The sequence below is a fragment of the Anastrepha ludens genome, chromosome 5, assembly GCF_028408465.1.
Source record: "Anastrepha ludens isolate Willacy chromosome 5, idAnaLude1.1, whole genome shotgun sequence".
NCBI classification, from domain to species: domain Eukaryota; kingdom Metazoa; phylum Arthropoda; class Insecta; order Diptera; family Tephritidae; genus Anastrepha; species Anastrepha ludens.
Genome location: NC_071501.1, coordinates 7,810,167 through 7,831,848, shown reverse-complemented (window position 1 = coordinate 7,831,848; position 21,682 = coordinate 7,810,167). Strand labels below are relative to the sequence as shown.

Here is a 21,682-nt window from a genome sequence, read left to right as displayed (position 1 = left end):
CAAATATGTAGCTACGGATAAAGGGGTTTCCAATATTATTTTGGCGCTATCAGGGAAATCTCTTGTTTACTATTTAGCCATTATTATATTAACACTAGCGCCAAATCATCATGGCAAATTGAATGGTTGCTCATCCAGCTGCACTTCCAAATGATAAAGTTTTACTATCAACACCAGTTCGTGCAAACCTTGCCAAACTGAGACCCATTTTTGAATGAATGTTTACAACCATCAAGCAAAATTGTCATATTTGAAACGATTCCAACCAACACAAGGCTCACCAAGAAGCAAATTATCCACAAAAAGCTACTGTTTTATAAGAGTTTTGACCGATAGCATCATTGGTCTGTACTTCTTCGCGAATAACGTTACTATGACGGCCTTATTAGCGATGAGCACAGCAGATTGTTATTAACTAATTGATTTTGAGCGACTTATAACTTACCTCTAATCCTTTGGAGCGACATAAACGTTTGCGTTACTTGATTCCATCAAGCAGACTCTTTGTGCCACACAGCGAATACCATTCATGAACATTCTACTTGAACCATTTGTGTGACCAGAATCTGTCGCAGAGTTTACGTGAAGTCGCCACCAAATTCGTGAGGCTTAAGCCAACCAGACCTTTTCTTATGGAATTTTCTAAAGTCGCAGGTAGGGTATCGCCCGAGTCAACGTACACCAGGCTGTTGCTAAAATGCATGCGCATCGACTCAGTACATATGAATGTATGGGTCTATCAGATAAAAAAAATGTTGATACCTCACGCACACCTTGTTTTCTTCTTTCTTCCATTTCAACAAAGAAATAAATTTCTCAATTCTTTTTTTTAATTTATTTATTTAACTGTCTGTAGTAAATTTAGTGGTCTGTAAATGCTGTAATTATGACTTAGACTTGAAATACACGAATTAAATAAAATAAATATCAGCCGCTCTAATTGAGAATCCCTTTATGAAAAAAGGGGATTATTGCATATTTTTTGTACTAATCACTTTAAGATCAAGTTAAAATTTGTGCCTGTCAAACTGCATTAGATGGTACTAAAACATTTGTTATTAATTTAAAGTTCAGTTTAATTCTCGGTTCACTCTAGAATAAGTTGCGACTGTCGCCTTTCACATATATAAATCAGGAATGACAATCCCGTAACCCTGACACCCGACATCCGGATAATTTTTAAGTACCGAAAGTCCCGAAATTAGTTGATATGAATTAAATGATAATGATTATTTTCTTTTTTCAAGTTAAAAAAAATTTGGAAAAAATCGTACTGAAAGAAAATTCATATTAATTCAAATTGAAAAATGTTACCTTTTCGCCGCAGAAAAATCAGTATGAGTATGCAACATTTTCAATTCAAAAACTTATTCCACATTTACTTCTAACGAACACATTTTAAACTTAAAGTTTGTTTTTTGATATTCCTTTCGTAATTTGAGCCAAAAGAGAAATTTTCGTTTGTTTATTTTATGAGCTCAGGGTCGGTTTAACAACGAAAAATAAAATAAAATGCAATAATATAATATGAAATTGTTGCCTTTTTTATTCGTCAATATTTCGACCTCATATTTCGACCGCAGTTATCTACAAAACTCTTGGCTGTGGCTAGTCGACAGAAATTTCAAAAACAAGTGAAATTTTATTCTTCGTAAGAATACTATCTGGTCATAGCAAAAATATGATTCTAAACTTTTTTTTGAACCACTGATCCAAAACCCAGTTTTTAATTTTATTTATATATAGCTAATTTTCTAAAATTTCTGGTTTCTCAGAAGCTCAGTTTAAACTAATAAGACTTTTCGCAGTTTACACTTTGTATTGATTTGTTATTTTTTATTACAATATAATATATTTGTTATTATTATTATTAAATTTATTTTATTTTATGTTATTTTTTTATTTGTATTTGTTTAATTTTTTTTTTAATTTTTTTTATTTCATTTTTTTTTTAATTTAATTTTTCTTTTTTGTTTTATTTTATTTTGGTTGGTTGGTTGGTTGGTTTAAGGGTGACCCCGCATCGGAGTGCCACATAGACCGCAAGTTGGGTCCGTTGTGTTGCCCTAGAGCTCATTATTTTAAATGATTTCCCCACCTAACCGAGATTTTTATTATAGATTTTGGTCAAAGTTATTAATTCGTTTCGAGAATTTGATGACAGCTTCGATTTTCAGGTTCGAGAGTACTTAAAGATTGTCGATTGTTGGAGAGCCTAGAAGAGCGAGTCGACTTCTGGCTAGACCGGGACAACTGCACAGCAAATGTCTGCTCGATACTTCCTCATCTTCGTCCTCGCAGGTCGTTTGAGGAACCCCGAGCCGACGTGCGTGAGTGCCCAAAAGGCAGTGGCCGGTGATAAGAGATATTATATGCCTTAGTTCGTGTTTCGAAAGACTTATAAGGGTTTTTGTCTGTTTCAGATTGTAGAATGGCCAGATTTGTCTGGTCGTAACGCAAGTAGTTTCCACTCGCCACCTCCGATCAGCAATGCTGTGAAATTCTCGATCGATGAGCATTTTACATGTTGAGAGCGGAATGTGGATTGTGGGTAAGTTACTAACATTTGATTGCGCAGCTCCAGCTCTTGCGAGCTCATCAGCTTTGCAGTTACCTTCGAATCCACTGTGACCCGGTATCCAGATAACTTGGACAGAATTCTGAACACTTATCTCGTTAAGAGATAAGAGACAGGATCGAACCACATCTGAGTGGGTATAAGAGGAGCTGAGTGCTCGAACGGCCGCTTGACTGTCGGTGAAAAAGCGGATATCCTCTAGTGATATTCTATTTTCTAAGAGAGTTTTCGCAGCATACCAGATAGCGCCTACTTCCGCTTGGAATACGCTACAGTAGTCGGGTAATCTAAATGATAGATTGATGTGAGGGGAATTGGAAAAGATTCCAAATCCCACTTTGCCGTCTTGTTTTGAACCATCTGTATATATAATCAGAGGGCCATCGATTTCGGTTAGATTTGTCTTCCATTCTTCCCTAGTTGGGAGTGAACAGGAGAATAGCAAAGGTGGTGAGGGAAGACTTACATGATAATCTATGTCGGAAGAGATAACAGTATTCCTGTTCAGTATGGCCTTATTTTATTTTATTTATTTCCTTATTTTATTTTATATTATTTTATTTTTGGCTAAAACAAGCCAAAATTAGCTGTTTTCCTTCATTTGTTGCCGTAGAACATTATTAAAATTTTTTTAGATGCCGTATCAAAACGCAGCTATTTGCCTTCTGGTCCCATCAACAAATCTTTATTTGTTAAAAATTATCCTCTCTATAATCTACAGTGTGTACACACTTACAGCGGTGTTTCTTGCGGTCTAGTTGCAATTTAATTTAACTTTAATTATACTTATAGTTCTAGTAATATTCGCCTTCAACTGTAAAAATACCTTGTCTATGCATAAATGTTTCCGCTTTTTCCAATTTTACCCTAATACGACAGATTTGAAGCATTTTTTCTTAAAGCTAAATTAATATTCCTATAAATTAGCGCAACCTTTATTCTAATTTTATACACATCTAAAATTACGCTGCCCCGCAAATAGTACAGCTTAGCATTCTAAAGATCACTTTTATTGCGTCAATTTCGAAAGTTCTCCCACACGACAGAAACAGGATAATTTTTTGCACCACCAGCACCTACGACACACTTAATTTACATAAGCGTTTCCAGTATGCCTGAAGTATGCGAAATATGCAAATATTTTGTTTACACACATTTTTCTATGCGATGGGGGTATTCATGTGGGCATATTGAGGGCTGTTCAAGCAAAAAATATTTCAAGTTTGCGTAGTGTAGTCAGGAGCATACTTTTAAGAGTATATACGAGTATAAGTACAATAAGGTGTACCATTACTTTTCGAAACTATCCAGTGAAATATGAACCCATTTCATAGAAAAACAAAGTCAATGCATAAGTAATAAGTATTTATAATATATGAAAAAATTGTTTTTTGTTTATATCAGTTTAGATTTTTAATCTCTAATTTAGTGCCAAAGAAAATTTTGTGCAATGTATTTAGCTAATGCATTCTCTGAAGCGAATCCTTAATATTTTTTCATGTGAAAAAAAAAAAAAAACACTAACACCCTCAGCAGAAAAAATTGTCAAAAATCAACGCATTTTATCATGTCAAAATTTAATGGTCTTTAAAACTGTGCACTCGAAATTTCTCTAAATATTCTCATTAAAATGTACGAAATTTTGATAGAAATTTATAATTTTTGTTTAAATTCTCATAAAATTTTAAACTTCAATTTATTTGGTTTTCGTCCATAATTCGCTTTTCTTGCCAGCTTAGAAATACCCTTAAACGGTTTAGTAACACTCCAAATCTACTATCGCCCACACCACGCAATGTCAGATCTATTCATGTCAAAGTTATGCACGCAGCTAAAAGTATGTTAAACACATGCTTGGAACGCGCTATTTATTCACACACATTCACACTTGTCTGCTTTACGTGGGTGCTTGTCAGTTGAGCGTAGGCGTTCGTGGAGGAGGTTAGGTAAAATTAAATTTTAAGTTTAATGTGAAAATAATGAAAAATTAGTAACTTTAAATGAAATTAAAATGAGAGAAATAAGCCAGATGATGCGTTTGAAATTAATACGCAGGAATGATATAAGAGACATTTTTTTAATATCCAACAAAATATTTTGGACGATTTGTTAAACCCAAATTAATATATAATCGTGAAAGGTTTAAAACACAAATTGAAATAAAAGATAAAAACATAAGACGAAGCAAAAAACATTATTACTTTTGCATGAATATGAAGACCTACCCTATTTAGCATAATTAAAATAATCCAATTAAGGTCACATACACAGTTTTATTCTCTCAAAGGAACTCTTGAACTATTGACAAAAAACTGTGGCAGTCGAGTTACAAGCTTCTTTTGAGGCAATTTTTCAGCGAAAAAATTATTAACTTTAGCCAGGAACTGGTACTAATCGCTTGTTGCCAGGTCCGGACTACAAAACCAAAACTTCTGGCGTCACTATCAATGGGTCTGGCCCGACATTCTTCTTCTGATGGAAGAGTAAATGGCCAAAATTAGCTACTTCTGGGCAGTTGTTTCCTTCATATGGTACAATTGTTGAGAATATTGTTCCGCTATTGTATTTGGAAGTGACACATTCTTCATCACTAGTGTTCAGCCGCTTCGGAAAATACCAATCGAATTTCTAAAATTTTTAAATTTTTTATCTTTGAAAAAAAAAAGTCATCGCGAAATTAATTTTTCAAACTCGATCATGAATGATCGGTAGCAGACCTGATGCAGAGCGAATAGCGATTTTATTGTAAGAACGCTTCTTAAACCAAGTTAAATTATTAAATGAAAGTTATTTATTAGTATCCTTTATTTATATTAAAAGTGACGTTAATAAAAAAAAAAAACAAAAATTAATAGTCGAAAATAGTGTAATTTTTGTAGAATAGTAAAATTTTTAGTCAACTCGTACTCCTCACGCAAGTTTTTTTCTGCTGCTGTTCGTCTTTCGGCAGACTTACACTATGATCAGAATGTACCGAGAATGTTTAAATAAAACTTTAAACTAATTTATTTTATCTGCTTCAAAATATGACCCGTCTGATGTACCACACATGTGCCAACGCTTAACTCAGTCCTCCATGCACCCCTGGTACGCCAACGAAGGAATGGTCTTCAGCTCCTTCATCGCATTCTCTTTTATCTCTTCTATCGACTGAAGTCTCCTTCTACGAATTGGTAACTTGTGAAACAAAAAGAAGTCGCACGGGGCCATATCCCGTGAGTACGGTGCTTGCACGGTAGTATTTATCTGGTATTTGGTGAAATAATATAATTTAGCACAATTTGGGCTCGGTGCGATGGCGCGTTTTCATCATGCAAAATCCAAGAGTAGTTTGCCCACATATCCGGCCGTTTGCGGCGTACTACATCTCTCAAACGCTTCAAAACATATAAATAATACTCTTTATTGACTGTCTGGCCCGATGGATGGTACTCATGGTGCACTAAACCTTTTCAATCGAAGAAAACAGTCAACATCACCTTCCCGGTACTTTTTGATCATAGGGTAGATGTTACATATTTGTATTGGATGTATTGAGAATGGACGAGCTGCATTTTCTTGCTCTCTACAAATTGCTAAGATTCATAAAAAATAATTTTAAAAACTTTGCAGAGAAGCAGTTGAGCTTCCACCCACCTGTTTTTCTCTATTCTTTAAATTTTCCTTCTATATAAAAGACGCAAAAATATTTTTACATGTTTTTATATTTATTATTTTGCTTTTTTTTAATTAAAAATGGAACAAAATTTCGTTGAAGTGGTTTTCACAGCTGGCTTTAAAGTATCCCATTCTGTCAACCCAATTTTTCAGTACTTTTCCGCGATTTTCGGCATTTTCTCTTTCCAATAACTTCGATTTCAGGTTTTAATTCTTGGTTCGTTTCTGAATGGTGATCCTCAAAAAATTATCTAATGCTGTAAAATCGCAGCTTCTAGGTGGCCAATTGCTCTTACCTATTCAGTTGATAATTAGATTTAGAATTTTTGATGCTCGATTTTAATATTTCTCAATTTTGTTCAAGCGACCTATTTTATAAATATCCAACAGCAAATAATGTAATTTTAGCTACCAAATGTTTCCCTGGGTTGTGCAGTTCAGTGTAGTGGTTAATTCCTAGCAGCAGCACTGACATAAATCTTATGCTGTTCTAGTGTGAAGAACAAGAATTTTAAAATTTTGTGTTTTACATTCTTCCACAAGGGTTGTTGTCAAAAATGCATTAGGTATGCTTAGAACAAGATGCAGCCGCATTTTTCATGCATTTCGCTTACTACTACTTTTTCCCATCTTTCTGGCAATTCACGGATTCCCTTTGTGAAAAATTCGGTCGGTTTTGCCGCAATCCACGAATCGATCCATTTTTTGACTTCATCGTAATTACGGAAGTGCTGGTCAGCCAGGCCATGTTGCATCGATCGGAAGAGATAGTAATCGGATGGCGCAAGGTCTGGACTATACGGCGGGTGGGGTAGGACATCCCATTTGAGCGTTTCTAAGTATGTTTTGACCACTTGTGCAACATGTGGCCGAGCATTGTCATGTTGCAAAATAACTTTGTCGTGTCTATCGGCGTATTGCGGCCGTTTTTCTCGCAGTGCTCGGCTCAAACGCATCAATTGTCGTCGGTAGACATCCCCCGTAATCGTTTCATTCGGTTTCAGTAGCTCATAATACACAACACCCAGCTGGTCCCACCAGATACACAGCATAACCTTCATGCCATGAATATTCTGCGCCGACGTCGATGTTGAAGCATGGCCAGGGTATCCATACGTTGCCCGACGTTTTGGATTGTCGTAATGGACCCACTTTTCATCGCCAGTCACAATTCGATGCAAAAAACCCTTTCTTTTGTGCCGTTGAAGCAGTTGTTCGCATGCCATAAAACGGCGTTCAACGTCTCTTGGCTTCAATTCATACGGCACCCAATGGCCTGCCTTTCGGATCATTCCCATGGCTTTTATACGTTTGGAAATGGTTGATTGATCAACTCCCAAAGTTTGAGCCGGATCTTGATCGAGCAATTCCTCCAATTCGGTATCCATGAACTTTGGCGGCGCACCCTCGCGTTCTTCGTCTTCCAAGCCAAAATCACCACTTTTAAAGCGTGCAAACCACTTCTGGCACGTTCGCTCAGATAGAGCATGCTCACCATAAACTTCCACCAAGATACGATGACTTTCGGCTGCTTTTTTCTTCATATTAAAATAATGAAGAAGAATTCCCCGCAAAAACACATTATTTGGCACGAAATTCGACATTTTCAAGTGTGGTAAAAATATTGTTGTTTACGCTTCAAATAAAAAACTTATACTGACGTTTGTGCCTTACGACAGTAGCTCTCCAATGAATGTTTGGAAATGTGGATCGATGGAATAATAATCAAGTTACGCCATCTGTTGTAAAACCGCACGAACTTATTCATAGTCCTTAGTCATAGTTATTTTTGTCATATATCATCCGCGGACCGTTTTATTGATAACGTCTCGTTCATATTTGAGCATAAGATATATCAACGTATTCTTCACAACGTTTGCAGTCTCGCGCATGAAAGCATTGAAGAAAAAACTTTAAAATGAAGGACCTGCAAATAACACTCTTCTTCAAGAGAATGATATTTTAACTGCAAATTACCGCAAGCTTTTTCAATACCAATTCAAATGTTATCAATTTCTTCTTCTTAATTGGCGCGATAACCGCTTACGCGATTTTGGCCGAGATTAACAAAGCGCGCCAGTCGTTTCTCTCTCGTGCTAACCGGCGCCAATTGGACACACCAATGTTATCAATTTGCCATAATAATTTATGCCTAATGGCGTAGCCATTAACATTTTCTACAAAATACTTCATTCAACAAGTAATTTGTAACTGAACTACGAGGGTCGTTTTAAAAGTTCGGGCAAAGTTAGAGTGATGAACCTACTGGCGCGTATCGAGTTTATGCTTAGTTACCAGCATCTCTTGGAAGAACACACACCAAGTTTCCGCCAGATCGGTCTATTTCTTTGTGTGCGGCATTCGTTTGAACCGAGTAAGTCGAGTGATTTTCCTTTTCCATTACGACAACGCGCCAGCTCACGTCTCAGCAGTTATGCTTGCAAAATTAATAAAAATATGGTTGAAACTCATGTCACAGTTCGCCTATTTTCTAGACTTAATTCCTTCGGATTCTTCAAACTACTATTTGTTTTCCAATTTGAAGAAATGGTTGTCGGGGAAATGATTTTATTCAAACGAGGAGGTGATTGCAGAAATGAATGGCTATTATTCGGAAGGCATCTACAAAGTACAACATAAACTTATGCCGATATTTGACGACTTTCACGAGCTGAAGTTAAGAAATCGATAGTTTATCCTATTATTTCACCAGCTGAGAAAGAGCCTTGATGTATGCAACCAGTAACTGTAGGAAATTAGAAATAATAATAATTATTATTATTTATAGGAGATATATATAAAATATAACCCTAACTTAATTAGCACACTGGTAACTAGGGCCTTCAGTGCTTAGAAATAATTATAAAAATATTTTCCTTGCAAGTTTTTTATATATTTAAAATATTTATGGGTACATCTCATAGATGCCACGTCAGGTTTTAAATAGAAAAAGGTACAGCTCACGAAAAACTATAGCACCTTAACATTTGGATCAGTTTGGAAAATGTATTTATTTATTTTTATTTCGAATTTAAAGTATTTTTTTATAAAAGTATAGCTCATCATTAGGCCGGGTCGATTTGTCGGGAGGCAAAAAAATCGCCCATTGCTCTGTGAAAATCATATTCTAGGGATCAAAATAAGAAACTTTGCCGAAGGAACCATACCTCTAAAACGAATTCTGGTGTCCCCCAATTTGGGTCGAACTTTTTAGTTTCTTTTCTATAACTCACTTAAATTAATTTTTTCATTTAATATACATATCGTCCCCTTAGTATTAAAATAGCCTATAAATTTTTTGATGTTTTGAGAAAATGAATTTCAAACTTTTTGTCGAAAGTAGCTCTCACTCAAATCTCGTTATGTCTGTAAATATTTATTATTTTTGACTGACGTTTTGACGCACCTTGTGGAACTAGAATTTGACCAAATTTTGACCACATATAAAATCGACGATGGAGAATCCAAAAATTCAATAAAAAAATAATAGCCTATGAGCACATAGGCTATTGTTATACTAAGGGGACGATATGTTCTGACTAAATAAATTTCTTAAGAGAAAAAATAGATATTATTATACAATAAATAAATAAAAATAAAGAAAAAACATAGCCATTTAGCTGATTTTTTCATGTAAAGGCCAAAAATGGTGATATTTTTAAATTGGGGACATCAGAATTCGTTTTAGAGGTATGGTTCCTTCGGCAAAGTTTCTTATTTTGATCCCTAGAATACGATTTTCACAGAGCAATGAGCGATTTTTAAATCGACCCGCCCTACTCATCATATAACAAGAGGCATATAGACTCAAATCTCTTACTTTATAGAAAAATTGAAAAAATTGCACAAACTTTTCAAAACAATTCCACTGTTTTTAATTAGAATTTAAAAAAAAAATATGCTATGCAGTTTTATAACTGTTTAAATTTTAGTCGAATAGTGCAAGTTTGATGCTTGTTAAACATTTCATTGATTTTCTATGATTTTTTTCTCTACATATGCCCGACGTTTTTTTTATATAGAGAAAATATGCAACACCATCAAGGAAAAAAATTGTCCAAAATCAAAAAACATTTCTACCAACTTCAAATTTGCACTTTATTATACTAAAATTGAATGGGTTATAAAACTGCGTACCTACATTTTTTTATTCTGATTAAAAAGTTTGAAATTTTAATGAAAATGTGTCCAATTTTTATAAATCTGGTACAAAGTCTGAAATTTTTAATTAATATGGCCTTTGTTACAGAATGAACGATATTTTTACACAAACAATTACTGAAGTAAGAAAAGAAGAAAATAAAAATATACAAAACTTGCCCAAATGTTGATGTGCTATTGTTTTTTACTGCGCGGCTTAGTAGTCCTTTTTATTTAATTTTTGTGAATTTGTTTTTCTTTATTCTGGCTAAAGTTTTACATTTTTACATTTCACCGAAGCTAATGTTATTTTCCAATATCGTTTTTAACTCTATCACCTAAAATATGTGTACTTAATATATATATGTTTGTATGTGTTGAAAATCAATAGCTCGCATTCCCTAGCACTCCACCAGCTGCGCATAATTGCAGCTCGTTGACAGCAAATCGAATTTCAAATTATGAGGACAACTAAACGGATACGTCATGCCCTGTTCGCAATAATAAAACTTCGCACAGTCTTTCGCATCACGCACATAGCCGTCCTCCTCATTTTCGCATTCGGCATTGCCACGCGGCCCCAACACTGCCGCCTGCTGATACTGCCCACCCACAAATGGCGCCACATAGCCAGGCGCTGCAGGGCGTTTTATCGATTCCGCCGCCGTATTTAGCACAGATTGCGTTAATCCCGTCGCTGTACGTCCATCGAAGAGCACACGATTGATAGTTTGCAGCAACGGGTATTTTTCACCATTGCAAATGCCACGAAAGTCGTCAGATTCCAATGACCACAACATCACACCGGCCAAGTTGTTATCCTTCGCATATTGCGCCTTGAGGCCAATACTGCGTGGATTCTCAAACCCAATCCACTGTTGTCCCAAATATGCATAGGGGGTCATTTGCACCTCATCCCACTCGACTGTCCACGCTTCGGTGCGCATACGTTCGCAAAGCTCATTGTAGCCAATTGAACCGGGTTCGACCGAGTATTGGCCAGCAATGCCACGTCCCAAATGCGGTGAGCCCACAGCGTGCTTCGCTGCGTCTTTGAGTGTATAGGAACGGCCATAGAAAGGTACGCCGACTACCAGTTTATGGCGGGGTGCACCTGAAATTTGCTTTGGAGTTAGAAAATTTCAAAGCTTTTGGTAGTTTTTTAATACAAACCTTGTGCAAGCCAATATTTGACTATAGCATCTAAATTGAGTTGCTTATTCTTCGCGGTTATATCGGTGGGACCCTCGTAAAGTGGCGCATTATTACCGGTGACGAGATCCCATGGGCCGTGTAAGTCATATGCCATGACATTGATGATATCCAAGTACTTGGAGACTTCAGGAATGTCGTATGAGCGCGAGGCAGAGTCCGCTGAAGAGCCCACCGCTGCGGTGAGTAGATACTGGAAGGGGTCTAGGCTGCAAAAAATAAAAAAAATTAAAAACCTAAAACAACTCACACCAATTTGAAGCTTATTAAACTAGAAGTTTCGACATTTGAGGCATCATAACAAAAAATCTTGCCTCAAAAATCTTTCAACAACAATCATTCGCTGCACCTTTTCCAACTTACCCCTCTCTCAACTCACGCAGCAACGTTACGTAATTGGTTTTATCATCGAAAGTCAAATTGTGTCGCTGATTTGGATACTCCCAATCCAAGTCCAAGCCATCGAAGCCATGCCGCTGTATGAATTGAACCACCGATCGCAAGAAGCGTTGTCTGCGCGCCGGATCATTTGCTACAATTGAGAAATTCTTCGAGCCCTCATTCCAGCCGCCAACCGCAGCGAGTGTTTTCAACGTTGGATTCTGTAGCTTGAGTGCATTGAACTTTCGTATATTGCCTCTGCCACCATTGTCCTCCAAATCCAAGTAAGGATCAATGATGCGCAAATCTCCACTCTCCTCAATGCCAAAGAAGGAGTACATCAGATGTGTACACAAGAAGGGATCAATGCTGTTCACATCGTATTTACCACTTGACTTGCGATATGTGGCCCAAGTGCCGTGATAACAGACAACGTACTCTGGAAGAAAAAGAAGAAGCAGAAGACGAGATATGAATGAGCGAAGTGCGAAAAGCAAACTTTTGCTTATCAGTTGTTGAGTGGTTAACTAATTTGATTTGTAAACATGTTAATTGAATGGTTTTGCCACAATGTTGGTTATTTGGGAAAACTTTTCACATTGCTTCTGCCAGGCTGACCACTTTTCGCTGGAATCTTTCAATTTCAGTGCAACTATTTTTCGTTTCAAGTTTCTACATTCCATTGTGGTTATTTCTGCTCTAAAAGTTTATTTCGTTATACCCACAATTTTTTTCGTGAATTTTCTATAAGAATTCAATTCAGTGTGTAACAAAAACCTCATAAAACAAAGTTCCAAACTTTGTACGAAATTCTCCTTGTCATAAATTGTTTCAACTTTTTCTTCAGAATTTCAAAAGACCTCTGACTATGAAGTTCTATAGTATATTTAATTATCGTAAAAGATAGTGTATGTTTGAAGTCTCTCAAAAATTCCGTTGATTTTTGACAATTTTTCCAATATTACAAGTTGAGATTTTATTAATTGTATTTAATTTTTCATTTTAATATATTTATTTATTTAATTTAATTTATTTAATTTTTATTTATTTCATTTAATTTTTTATTTCACACTCTTTACTCAAAACTCTAAATTTCTATTTCTTTAAAAGAAGTATTCTGCTCCTTCCATCACTCACTTCGATTTTCCGCCTTTGTAAATTCTGCTTGTTGCAACACTACACAAAGTGCAATGAACACAAATAATTTTAAAAACATTTCACTCCCCTGCAATTAAAAGCACTTTTTCACTTTTTTCACTTTTTCTCTGCTTCAAGATTCTGTGACAGTTCTTCACTTGCAACTGAGCTGAAAATAGCTGCTTTCGTCAATTTATAGCCGATTGATATTTGCGAAAAGTTGATGTTGTTTACGAAAACCCCCATTTGAGCTTGTTTTTTATTTATCTGTTTGTTTGTAAGTACAAAAAGGTAAATATTGGCCAACTTTTTTTGTCGATAAATGATATGAGAAATGATGCATTATGATAAAAGAATTTCTGTGATAAAGTTGCAAGTATAGCATCATAAGCATTTCTGCTTTTGCTTCTGCATATGTGTATGTGGGTATTGACGATATTTATTGTGCTTCTAGACTGTGTGAGATTTCGTAGAATTTGAAGAGACAAGGCGAAGTTCATTTGATAAGATTTTAAGAAATTTCTTAAATAAAACTGCTGAATAGATGTATGCTGTTCAAGAAGCGATGAACTTTGTTGTGGAAAACAGTTGGAGAGGCAGATCTATATGTATCTACAGCGACAGCCAAGCTGCGCTCATGGCTTTAGACAGCCCCTTAACCACATCAGGGCTAGTCGAGTCCTGTAAATCCGACATAGTTCAGTGTCGGTAGGCATAATAGCCTGATGCTAATATGGGTTCCAGGACACGTGGCTATCGTGGGGGACCTCTGACTCCTTAGCTAGGAAGGGCTCTGAGGCCCCACTCCCTTCTGCAGCTAACAAAGCCACTGTTAGCAAATAGGTTACTACAAACCAAAAGTGAACTTGGCATGGACTAAAGTGATGTTACCTGTCATGTCCGATCGACTGCAAATCCTCCAGTCATTAAGCAGAAGGGAGTGTAGACAGCTGGTTGGGTGGGCGAAGCATATGGAAAGGGTGGGCATGTGTACTCTGCTCAGCTTGTGAAGAGTGGAAGATGAGACGGTGGACCACTTCCTGTGCGTCTTGCCCACCTTCGCTCGAATCAGGTTTGAGGTCTTTGAGGACTATCTTGGCTCCTTGGCACCACAAGATCTACTCAGATTTCTTCGGAGATCGGGTTGATTTAAAGAAAATTAATAGGGAATCCAAGTGTAGTACAATGGACTTAATTGTGTATGGGTGCTGTACTTGCTAGTTGTCCCGACAAAAAAACAAAAAACACTGAATAGATGAATTTGGAAATTAAAACATGAGATACATAATATTGATCGAAAAACGCTGAATCGTCATTCACTAAAAAAATTGATTTTATCAATGCGCTACTTTTAGGGTACCACAGTAGTCAAAAATAAGTTCTTATAAGTTAGTTCCATAATATGTTTTTTAGAAATTAGAAAAAGGGGTATTCAATAATTTTTTAAATAAGCTTAAATTTTTACATTTATATTTTCACATATTTAATAAAAATGACAAAAAAAAATATTTGCTCTCGACTCCAATGCTTTCGTCTATATCTTCAGTATTTTTGCATCCACTTCACTTAGACTCTTCGCACTTCGCCGCCACAGGCTAAAATAAGCTCTTGGACATAATATTAACAGTTTCGTAGTGCACAAATATCATTGATTAGTCTGGGTGCCAAACATTTCGGTCGAATACAAGTTTCATATTTTTTTTTTTTTTTTTTTTTTTTTGTCGTTTATTTGCAATCTATTTTTAAAATAATAAGCAAATTATCTAACTATTAACAATTTGACTTATATTATTGAGCTCCATTGAGGTCAATCATGATATATATGTATACTACGATTAATGTACACTTATATTCAGACTTATGTGTTAGATTTTAATACATTTTAATATTAGATTTATCTATTAGGTTCTGAATGGAATGTCTAATACATGATGTCTTTTAAGTCTATTAATTTCATTAGTTTCATCAAGTAATGCAATTGCTAGCGGGTTATCGTGATAACTTAATCTCTGTAAATATTTTGTGGTAATTTTTTTAATTTCATCTTTTATAAAGGGAATTTTTAGATCAGTATGTATGACTTTATTTGTGACGAACCAGGGTGCACTTGTGATAAGCCTTAAAGTTTTTGACTGATATCTTTGCAGAATTTCTATGTTAGAATTGCAAGCAGTTCCCCACAGTTGTACTGCGTACAACTTTTCTAACAAAAGTTTCGTATTTTCATCCAAACGGAAATTATGCAGCACAATTTTAGAACAACACATTTGTATGCATGTAAGTCCGAAGGTGTTAAAAAATAAAAGTTGGCTTGCCACCTACCACCAGAGCAATCACTGCACTGCATTGTACGAGTAAACTAATAAAATCACGCTGCTGCTCGCTACGCTTGTTTGCTTGCACGCCTGCAAGTATGTAATGGAGTTAATCGTAAAATTCTGGTTCGTTAGCTAATGACAAGCACTGACCAGCGTGTCGCATTGCAATGCCCCTGAAGGAAATCCGGCGCTAGTTCATATATGCAACTGTACTAGATTAAAGAAAACTCGGTATTGCAAATAACAGCACGCGGTGGTTCGGCTTGTGTGGGTCATATCAATTTATAACTCGCTAATCGAAGGGAACTAAGGGTTCCATTCATCATTTCTGGAACTCTAGGTACGGTATAGCCATCGGAGCCGTCTTTGATTTGTCCATTACTTTCTTTAGATTATTAAAACGCATTCCCCGTAGTGGTTTTTTGACTTCATCAAACAGAAAAAAAATCGCAGGGAACCATATCAGATGTATTCAATGGCTGCTGGAAGGTATTCGTTTTGTTTTTGATCAAAAATTCAGTGTTAAAAATATCACTGCGCGATAGTGCGATATCATCTTGCAAAATCTACGAGTTCTTTTCTAAAAAAAACTTTCCTTTTGGGTGAATTGCTTCGCGTAAATGACTTATAAGGCCCAAATAAGAGTTCGTATTGACTGTCTGACTTTCTGGCAAAAATATTTGGTGTATAATACAGTTGTAATAAGAACATAAAAACCGTGAGCATCGTTTTCTTTTTTCGACTAAAAACGACGTGATTTTTTTGGTATTGGTTCATTTTGAGCTCTCAACTCACCCCGACAGATGTCTGGATTACGCGTCGTACTCATAAACCCACGTTTCGTCTTTAGTAATGATACGCTCGATGAATGTTGGGTCAGTTTCAGTCCTGGAAACCACGCCTTTGGCGATATCAGTGCGTTCTCTTTCTTGAATGAAATTCAGGTTGTTTGGAATCAACTTTATTAATAATTCCCTGAACGTATCCATAAGCAATGTTAGGTTCTCTGTCAGCTCTCTGTTGGTTAATTTGCGGTTATTGATCAAATTTGCTTTCACTTCATTGATGTTTTCATCAGCTTTCGATGTCGACGGCCTGCTATGATTTTCATCATCCTCGGTGGACTCTCGATCTCTTCAGAAGCGTTCATGCCACTCGTACACGGATGACGGCTTTTTTCTTTAGGGTATCAGTAATGTAACAACATTTTCCCCACATTTCTAAAGTTTCCACACCATTGAATCTATTTTTAATGTAAAATTTGATACAAAGTAGTTGTTGCGAATTTAAATCAATTTTTAAAACTGTAGAAAATCGAAAACACGCGCAGTGGTAGATTTACTCAAGACGGCGTAAATTTTGCAAATGTCAAGCAATGGGAATAAAAGTTTGATAGGAATATTAATCACAGATGAGGCAAACTAACCAAAACCCTATCAAAACCGAACTCAAATCAGTTGGCTCAGAGCGTCACCTGGCGGTTGTTCCGGGTTCAAAGTGGTATCTTTTGATTTAGAAGGCCTGTTCTTGTAAAAATGTATTTATTTGACAGCCAATAAAATTAGCATAGAGAAAGCACAGATTTCTTTGTTGTTAATTAAAAGCTTTGAAATCGCGCAAAGTTTAAAATACTGGGTATTAAAATATTAAACAAATATTATTTTATGCCGGGTATCTATGGATATGATTTTATTGGACAGCCAATAAAATTCTCAAAGAAAAAGGAAAACATTTATTAATTTTTTTTTTTTTGTTTGTTAAAAAACTTGAAAATCGTGCAAAATATAAAAAAATTAGTATTGCAGAGCCAAGACTTTTAATCAAAAACTATATTAAACCGATCGATAAGTAAAAATATTAAAGTTCATATTTACTATTGCTGGCGCAATTTTCGTTTGATTTTGTGACCAGAGTAAATTAATAACTCGATTGTCTCATGGAGAAAAACTATAAACCTTAAAAAAAAAGAAAAAATGCTTTTAATCATCAACTCAAACATTCAATTCAATATCCACTTCTAGCAAAAAATTTCGCTGCCGGCATTGCTCCTAAAGCAAAAAGCAAAAAACTAAGAACTTACATTGCACTTCTCATTCAATTACCAGTTACCCACCACCATTACCAATTTCACCATACAAGTTTCCGTCTTCGCACGCCTTCATAGTGAATGGCGTGAAGCGGAAATTTGCAATCGTCTGGTGTTGGAAATGCATTTATAAGCAGACCTGTGCGGGTGTGGGTTTGTTTACCATAAAATATGGTTTGTTGTGGCGACTAAAAATAGCTTGATTTTACATGCAGCTAAAAGTAGACTACACGGATATGAAGTTAGCGCACCAATTGCTCGTGTGTTCGTATGTGGTTGATGAATACGTGTGTATGTGCGCTGCGGTGGAGTACAAACTACTCAACAGAGAGAGATTCTATCTAATTCATGAATTAATATTTAACGGAATAAGTGATATTAGTTGCAGAGTGACTACAAGTGTACCTGTTACTAAATGACCAATTAGAGGTGCATGCAAAGTAAATATGCTGCTATTAAAAAATGGTGATTGATGGTATTAGGTGAATATAAATGTTGATGGATGCAATCATCTTTTTTTTTTTGACCGTTATGAACTGGTTCATTAACTGGTTTGAAACTGGTGTATAGACTGACTAGTTCGTTAAACACTAAAACACTATGACGCTGCGGCAAAGGTAATAATTCTGACTTCGTGGAACCTCGTTAAGTAAAAGTGTTGTTGACGGCTTTAAAAAAATATATAAAACGAACACTTTCAGCTCCAAAAAAAAATTGATAGTAAGGTAATTCAGAGCTAGTAGGTTCCACTACAGGGTGCCTGTCTTTTGCTAACCATGGCTGCAGAAGGGAGTGCCTGTCAGTATGTTTGCAATTTTTAGGTATTTGTGATTGTGAGGATGCCACATTCCGAAATGGGTGATTGACTTTAATTGGCCGTTTGTATGTTTTCAATTTTGTGGTAAGCGACAGACGGAGATTAGAATTTTCACTCGAATTAGCTGAGCCGCAAAACTAAATTAGGAATAGCAAAAGATTGAATTTTCAACAAAAATGTAAGCTCTCCAAAAAATTTGCTGCATATTTTCTATATGTAGGCGATATATCGAAAATTAAGGTTAAATTGTTTTTACTAAATATAATTTAAATACTTATAATAAAATATTTCTACATTCTTTTCATAGTATTTAATGTTGCCAATCATTTTAATAAAATATAATAATTTGCACAATTTTTTTTTCCAAAAATTTCATTAAACATTATTTTAGTGTCTTTTTTTGAGCGCTATGTAAGTTTTTAAAGCTGTTTTTCACACCCGCTTTTCTGTTAACATTTAGCTTTTGATGTGCTTTCCAAATGTAGCTTCCATAAAAACAAACAATATTTGTATCCTCTATTATCACTAAAATATTTCATGCTCTCTTCCTTTCGCTCTTCTCACCCACAGATCCACAAAATCAGAGAAAATGTACCCTTCGATGCTGAGTCGCGGTCCTGATGTGGAAATCGAACCCTACTATTGCCTACCCGTGGGCACAATAACCGCACAAAATGGTTCGTTATCAGCGCAAATGGCCGCTGTTGCGGCCGCTGCAATGTCACATATGACTGGACAGCCAACGGCTGGTCCAACTGGTGCGCCAGTGGCTTGGAGTCAACCGACATCGCCGACACCAATTAGTCGTGGCTTCGGCGGCACTCTTTCGCCGACACATCCGGCCGGCATGCCTGGCATGGTTGGGCTGGTGGGTGCGCCTGGTAGTGCCAACACCAATACAACGGCACATCGTCTTACATATCCGAAGAAGAACGATGAAGGTGAATGTGCGAATTATTTATGTTTTACTAAAAATAGTGGAAAATTATATTAATACAAAATTCATTTTTTTTTTCTGATAGTGCATGGCAGCGCCGCATCATTGCTCTCCGGTGGCAGTTCATTATATGGTTCAGCAGAGGAGCGCCAGGCCAATGAAATACGTCGTTTGAAGCGGGAATTATTGGATGCACGTGAACAGGTGTTGAGCTTGAGCAGTCAACTGTCAACAAATGTGAGTAGAAAAAATTAATTTTTGTTGCTTGTATGTGGGATTAGATGCCAATAAATTTTGTGTACATAAATTGTAGTATATAAAAGTCGTATCTGGTTAATGCTTTGTTACCTCTTTTGGCCGAGATTTTCCTTCCATTATTATGTAGGATCTGTATATAAAGGGCCACTCTTGACTTTTAATAAAATACAATTTTTTTAGGCAATTATTGTCATTTCTCTTTACTATGATAATATTGGTATGGCTCAATTACGTATGGAACAAAATATCGGCCAAATGACCGCCGCGACCTCGGCGGTACACCTCCATCCGATGGTCCAAATTTTCGATGACGCTGAGGCATAATTGGGTTCTATGCCGTTAATGTGCCGAATTATCTCATCCTTTAGCTCTTGAATTGTTGCTGGCTTATCGACGTACTCCTTTTCTTTCAAACATCCCCAAAGAAAGAAGTCCAACGGAGTCAAATCTCATGACCTTGGCGGCCAATTGGCATCGCCGCGACGTGAGATTATTCGGCCATCAAATTTTTCGCGCAAAAGAGCCATTGTTTCGTTAGCTGTGTGACAAGTGGCACCGTCCTGTTGAAACCACATATCGTCCACATCCATATCTTCCAATTTGGGCCATAAAAAGTTCGTTATCATCTCACGATAGCGAACACTATTCACAGTTACTGCCTGACCGGCCTCATTTTGAAAAAATACGGACCAATTATGCCGCCAGCCCATAAACCTCACCAAACAGTTTGTGGATGCATTGGTTTTTCGGCAATCACTTTTGGATTATCACTCGCCCAAATGCTGCAATTCTGCTTATTGACGAATCCACTGAGGTGAAAATGTGCCTCATCACTGAAGATGGTCATTCACTGTTGCCATTTCCTGCCACCATTCTGGACCATTGACTCGATTGTGTATCTTTCCATGGTTCAAATTGAGTTAGTCTGAAATTGAAAAATGTCAAATGAAATGCAGAAAAAAAACCTGACGTTTAGGTGTGGTTCACATTCAACATCGGCCCTTGAAATTTAATCACTCTTTATATCGCAATAGATCGGCAATGGTCTAAATGAGTTGGTTTAGAGGCCAACTGCCACTTCTACTTAGGGTCTGTATAATCGAAAATATTGTAGTTAAGGTGGTGGCCTACAAATAGCCTTATGAGCCTTCAGCACAAAAAAAAAACCATTCACTTTTCCTCTGCTTGAAATAAAAAATCACCCACGCCCTATTTTGTGCACATAAAAATTCAAGCGCAAGAGCCAAAACATGGAATAAATTCTTTCTTTTCCTCATCTCCTCCCTTTGGCTTGACTTTTCTCCCTTCTTTCTGCCGATGTAATTTGCGCTTAATATTAGTTTTTGCATTCTTCTATATTTTTTTGGCTGAATACCAATTCCATGCTGTCCTTTGTTATGTACAAATGACGGACACTAGCAGCGCTGGCAAAAAAAGAGGGAGACGAGAGAGAGCGAAACCCCAAAGTATTTAGCATAAAATTTCTGTGGTGTACTGCGGCAGAACAGCTGCGATTTAATTGCGCATTGCATACATTTAGGCAACATATGAGAGGCGAACATTAAAGTGTTGAAATTGTTGAATTTTTTACCGGAAGTCGATGAAGCGACGAAAGGGAATGAAATAGAAGACGGAATGTTGATGCTGACAATTTAAGTTTCAAAATTAGTTTTTACTGGAATCCACATTATTTAACTCAAAATGGTCTTTACGATTATATCTATATTTTTTTGCATCATTTTAGAATTTGTAATAATTTTTTATTTGTTAGGGGAGACGCGTGAGCAATTTTCACTTAGGCATCTTAATTTTTATTTATTTCAATATAAAGCAATTATATTTGGTTATGCCCCCATTTCATAAAACCATTTTGACTTTCAAACTGTCTTGAATTTCAAGTGCACCTTCAAATTATTACAGTAACGATTTCCGTTTTTCTCAAGCTCAACGCATTGACGCGGTTTTTTTTCTACACTTTAACACTGTCTACTGCCTGTCTGTCAATGCCTACTTAAGATAACCAACTTAAAATGGAAAACTTTTCCGCCAAGTAAAGATTGTCAACAAAAAGTCACCGACTGCAGGCAACAATAAAAATTACGAGTGCTTTTTCATATATCTTACAGATATTTTTCATGAAAATAGACTTTTTACACCCGTG

General features: G+C 36.3%; 2 protein-coding genes across 2 annotated transcripts in view; one reads left to right on the top strand and one right to left on the bottom strand.

The window, feature by feature from the left end:
• LOC128863460 (protein sickie-like) overlaps positions 1-20,585 on the top strand; it is a 155,753-nt gene extending 135,168 nt beyond the window's left edge. Inside the window, exons 8-10 of the mRNA XM_054102623.1 lie at positions 18,897-19,267; positions 19,349-19,500; positions 20,556-20,585. Of these exons, the coding sequence (XP_053958598.1) occupies positions 18,897-19,267; positions 19,349-19,500; positions 20,556-20,585 (553 nt within the window). The remainder of the gene's footprint in view (positions 1-18,896; positions 19,268-19,348; positions 19,501-20,555) is intronic.
• On the bottom strand, positions 10,356-13,265 carry LOC128863065 (chitinase-3-like protein 1). Its single transcript, XM_054101966.1, has 4 exons — positions 13,106-13,265; positions 11,951-12,407; positions 11,549-11,796; positions 10,356-11,489 (listed from the first exon to the last, which is right to left on the bottom strand). Exons 1-4 carry the CDS (start codon positions 13,182-13,184, stop codon positions 10,777-10,779), a joined length of 1,497 nt encoding a protein of 498 aa, XP_053957941.1. The 5' UTR covers positions 13,185-13,265; the 3' UTR covers positions 10,356-10,776.
• Positions 20,586-21,682: the final 1,097 nt, after the last annotated feature.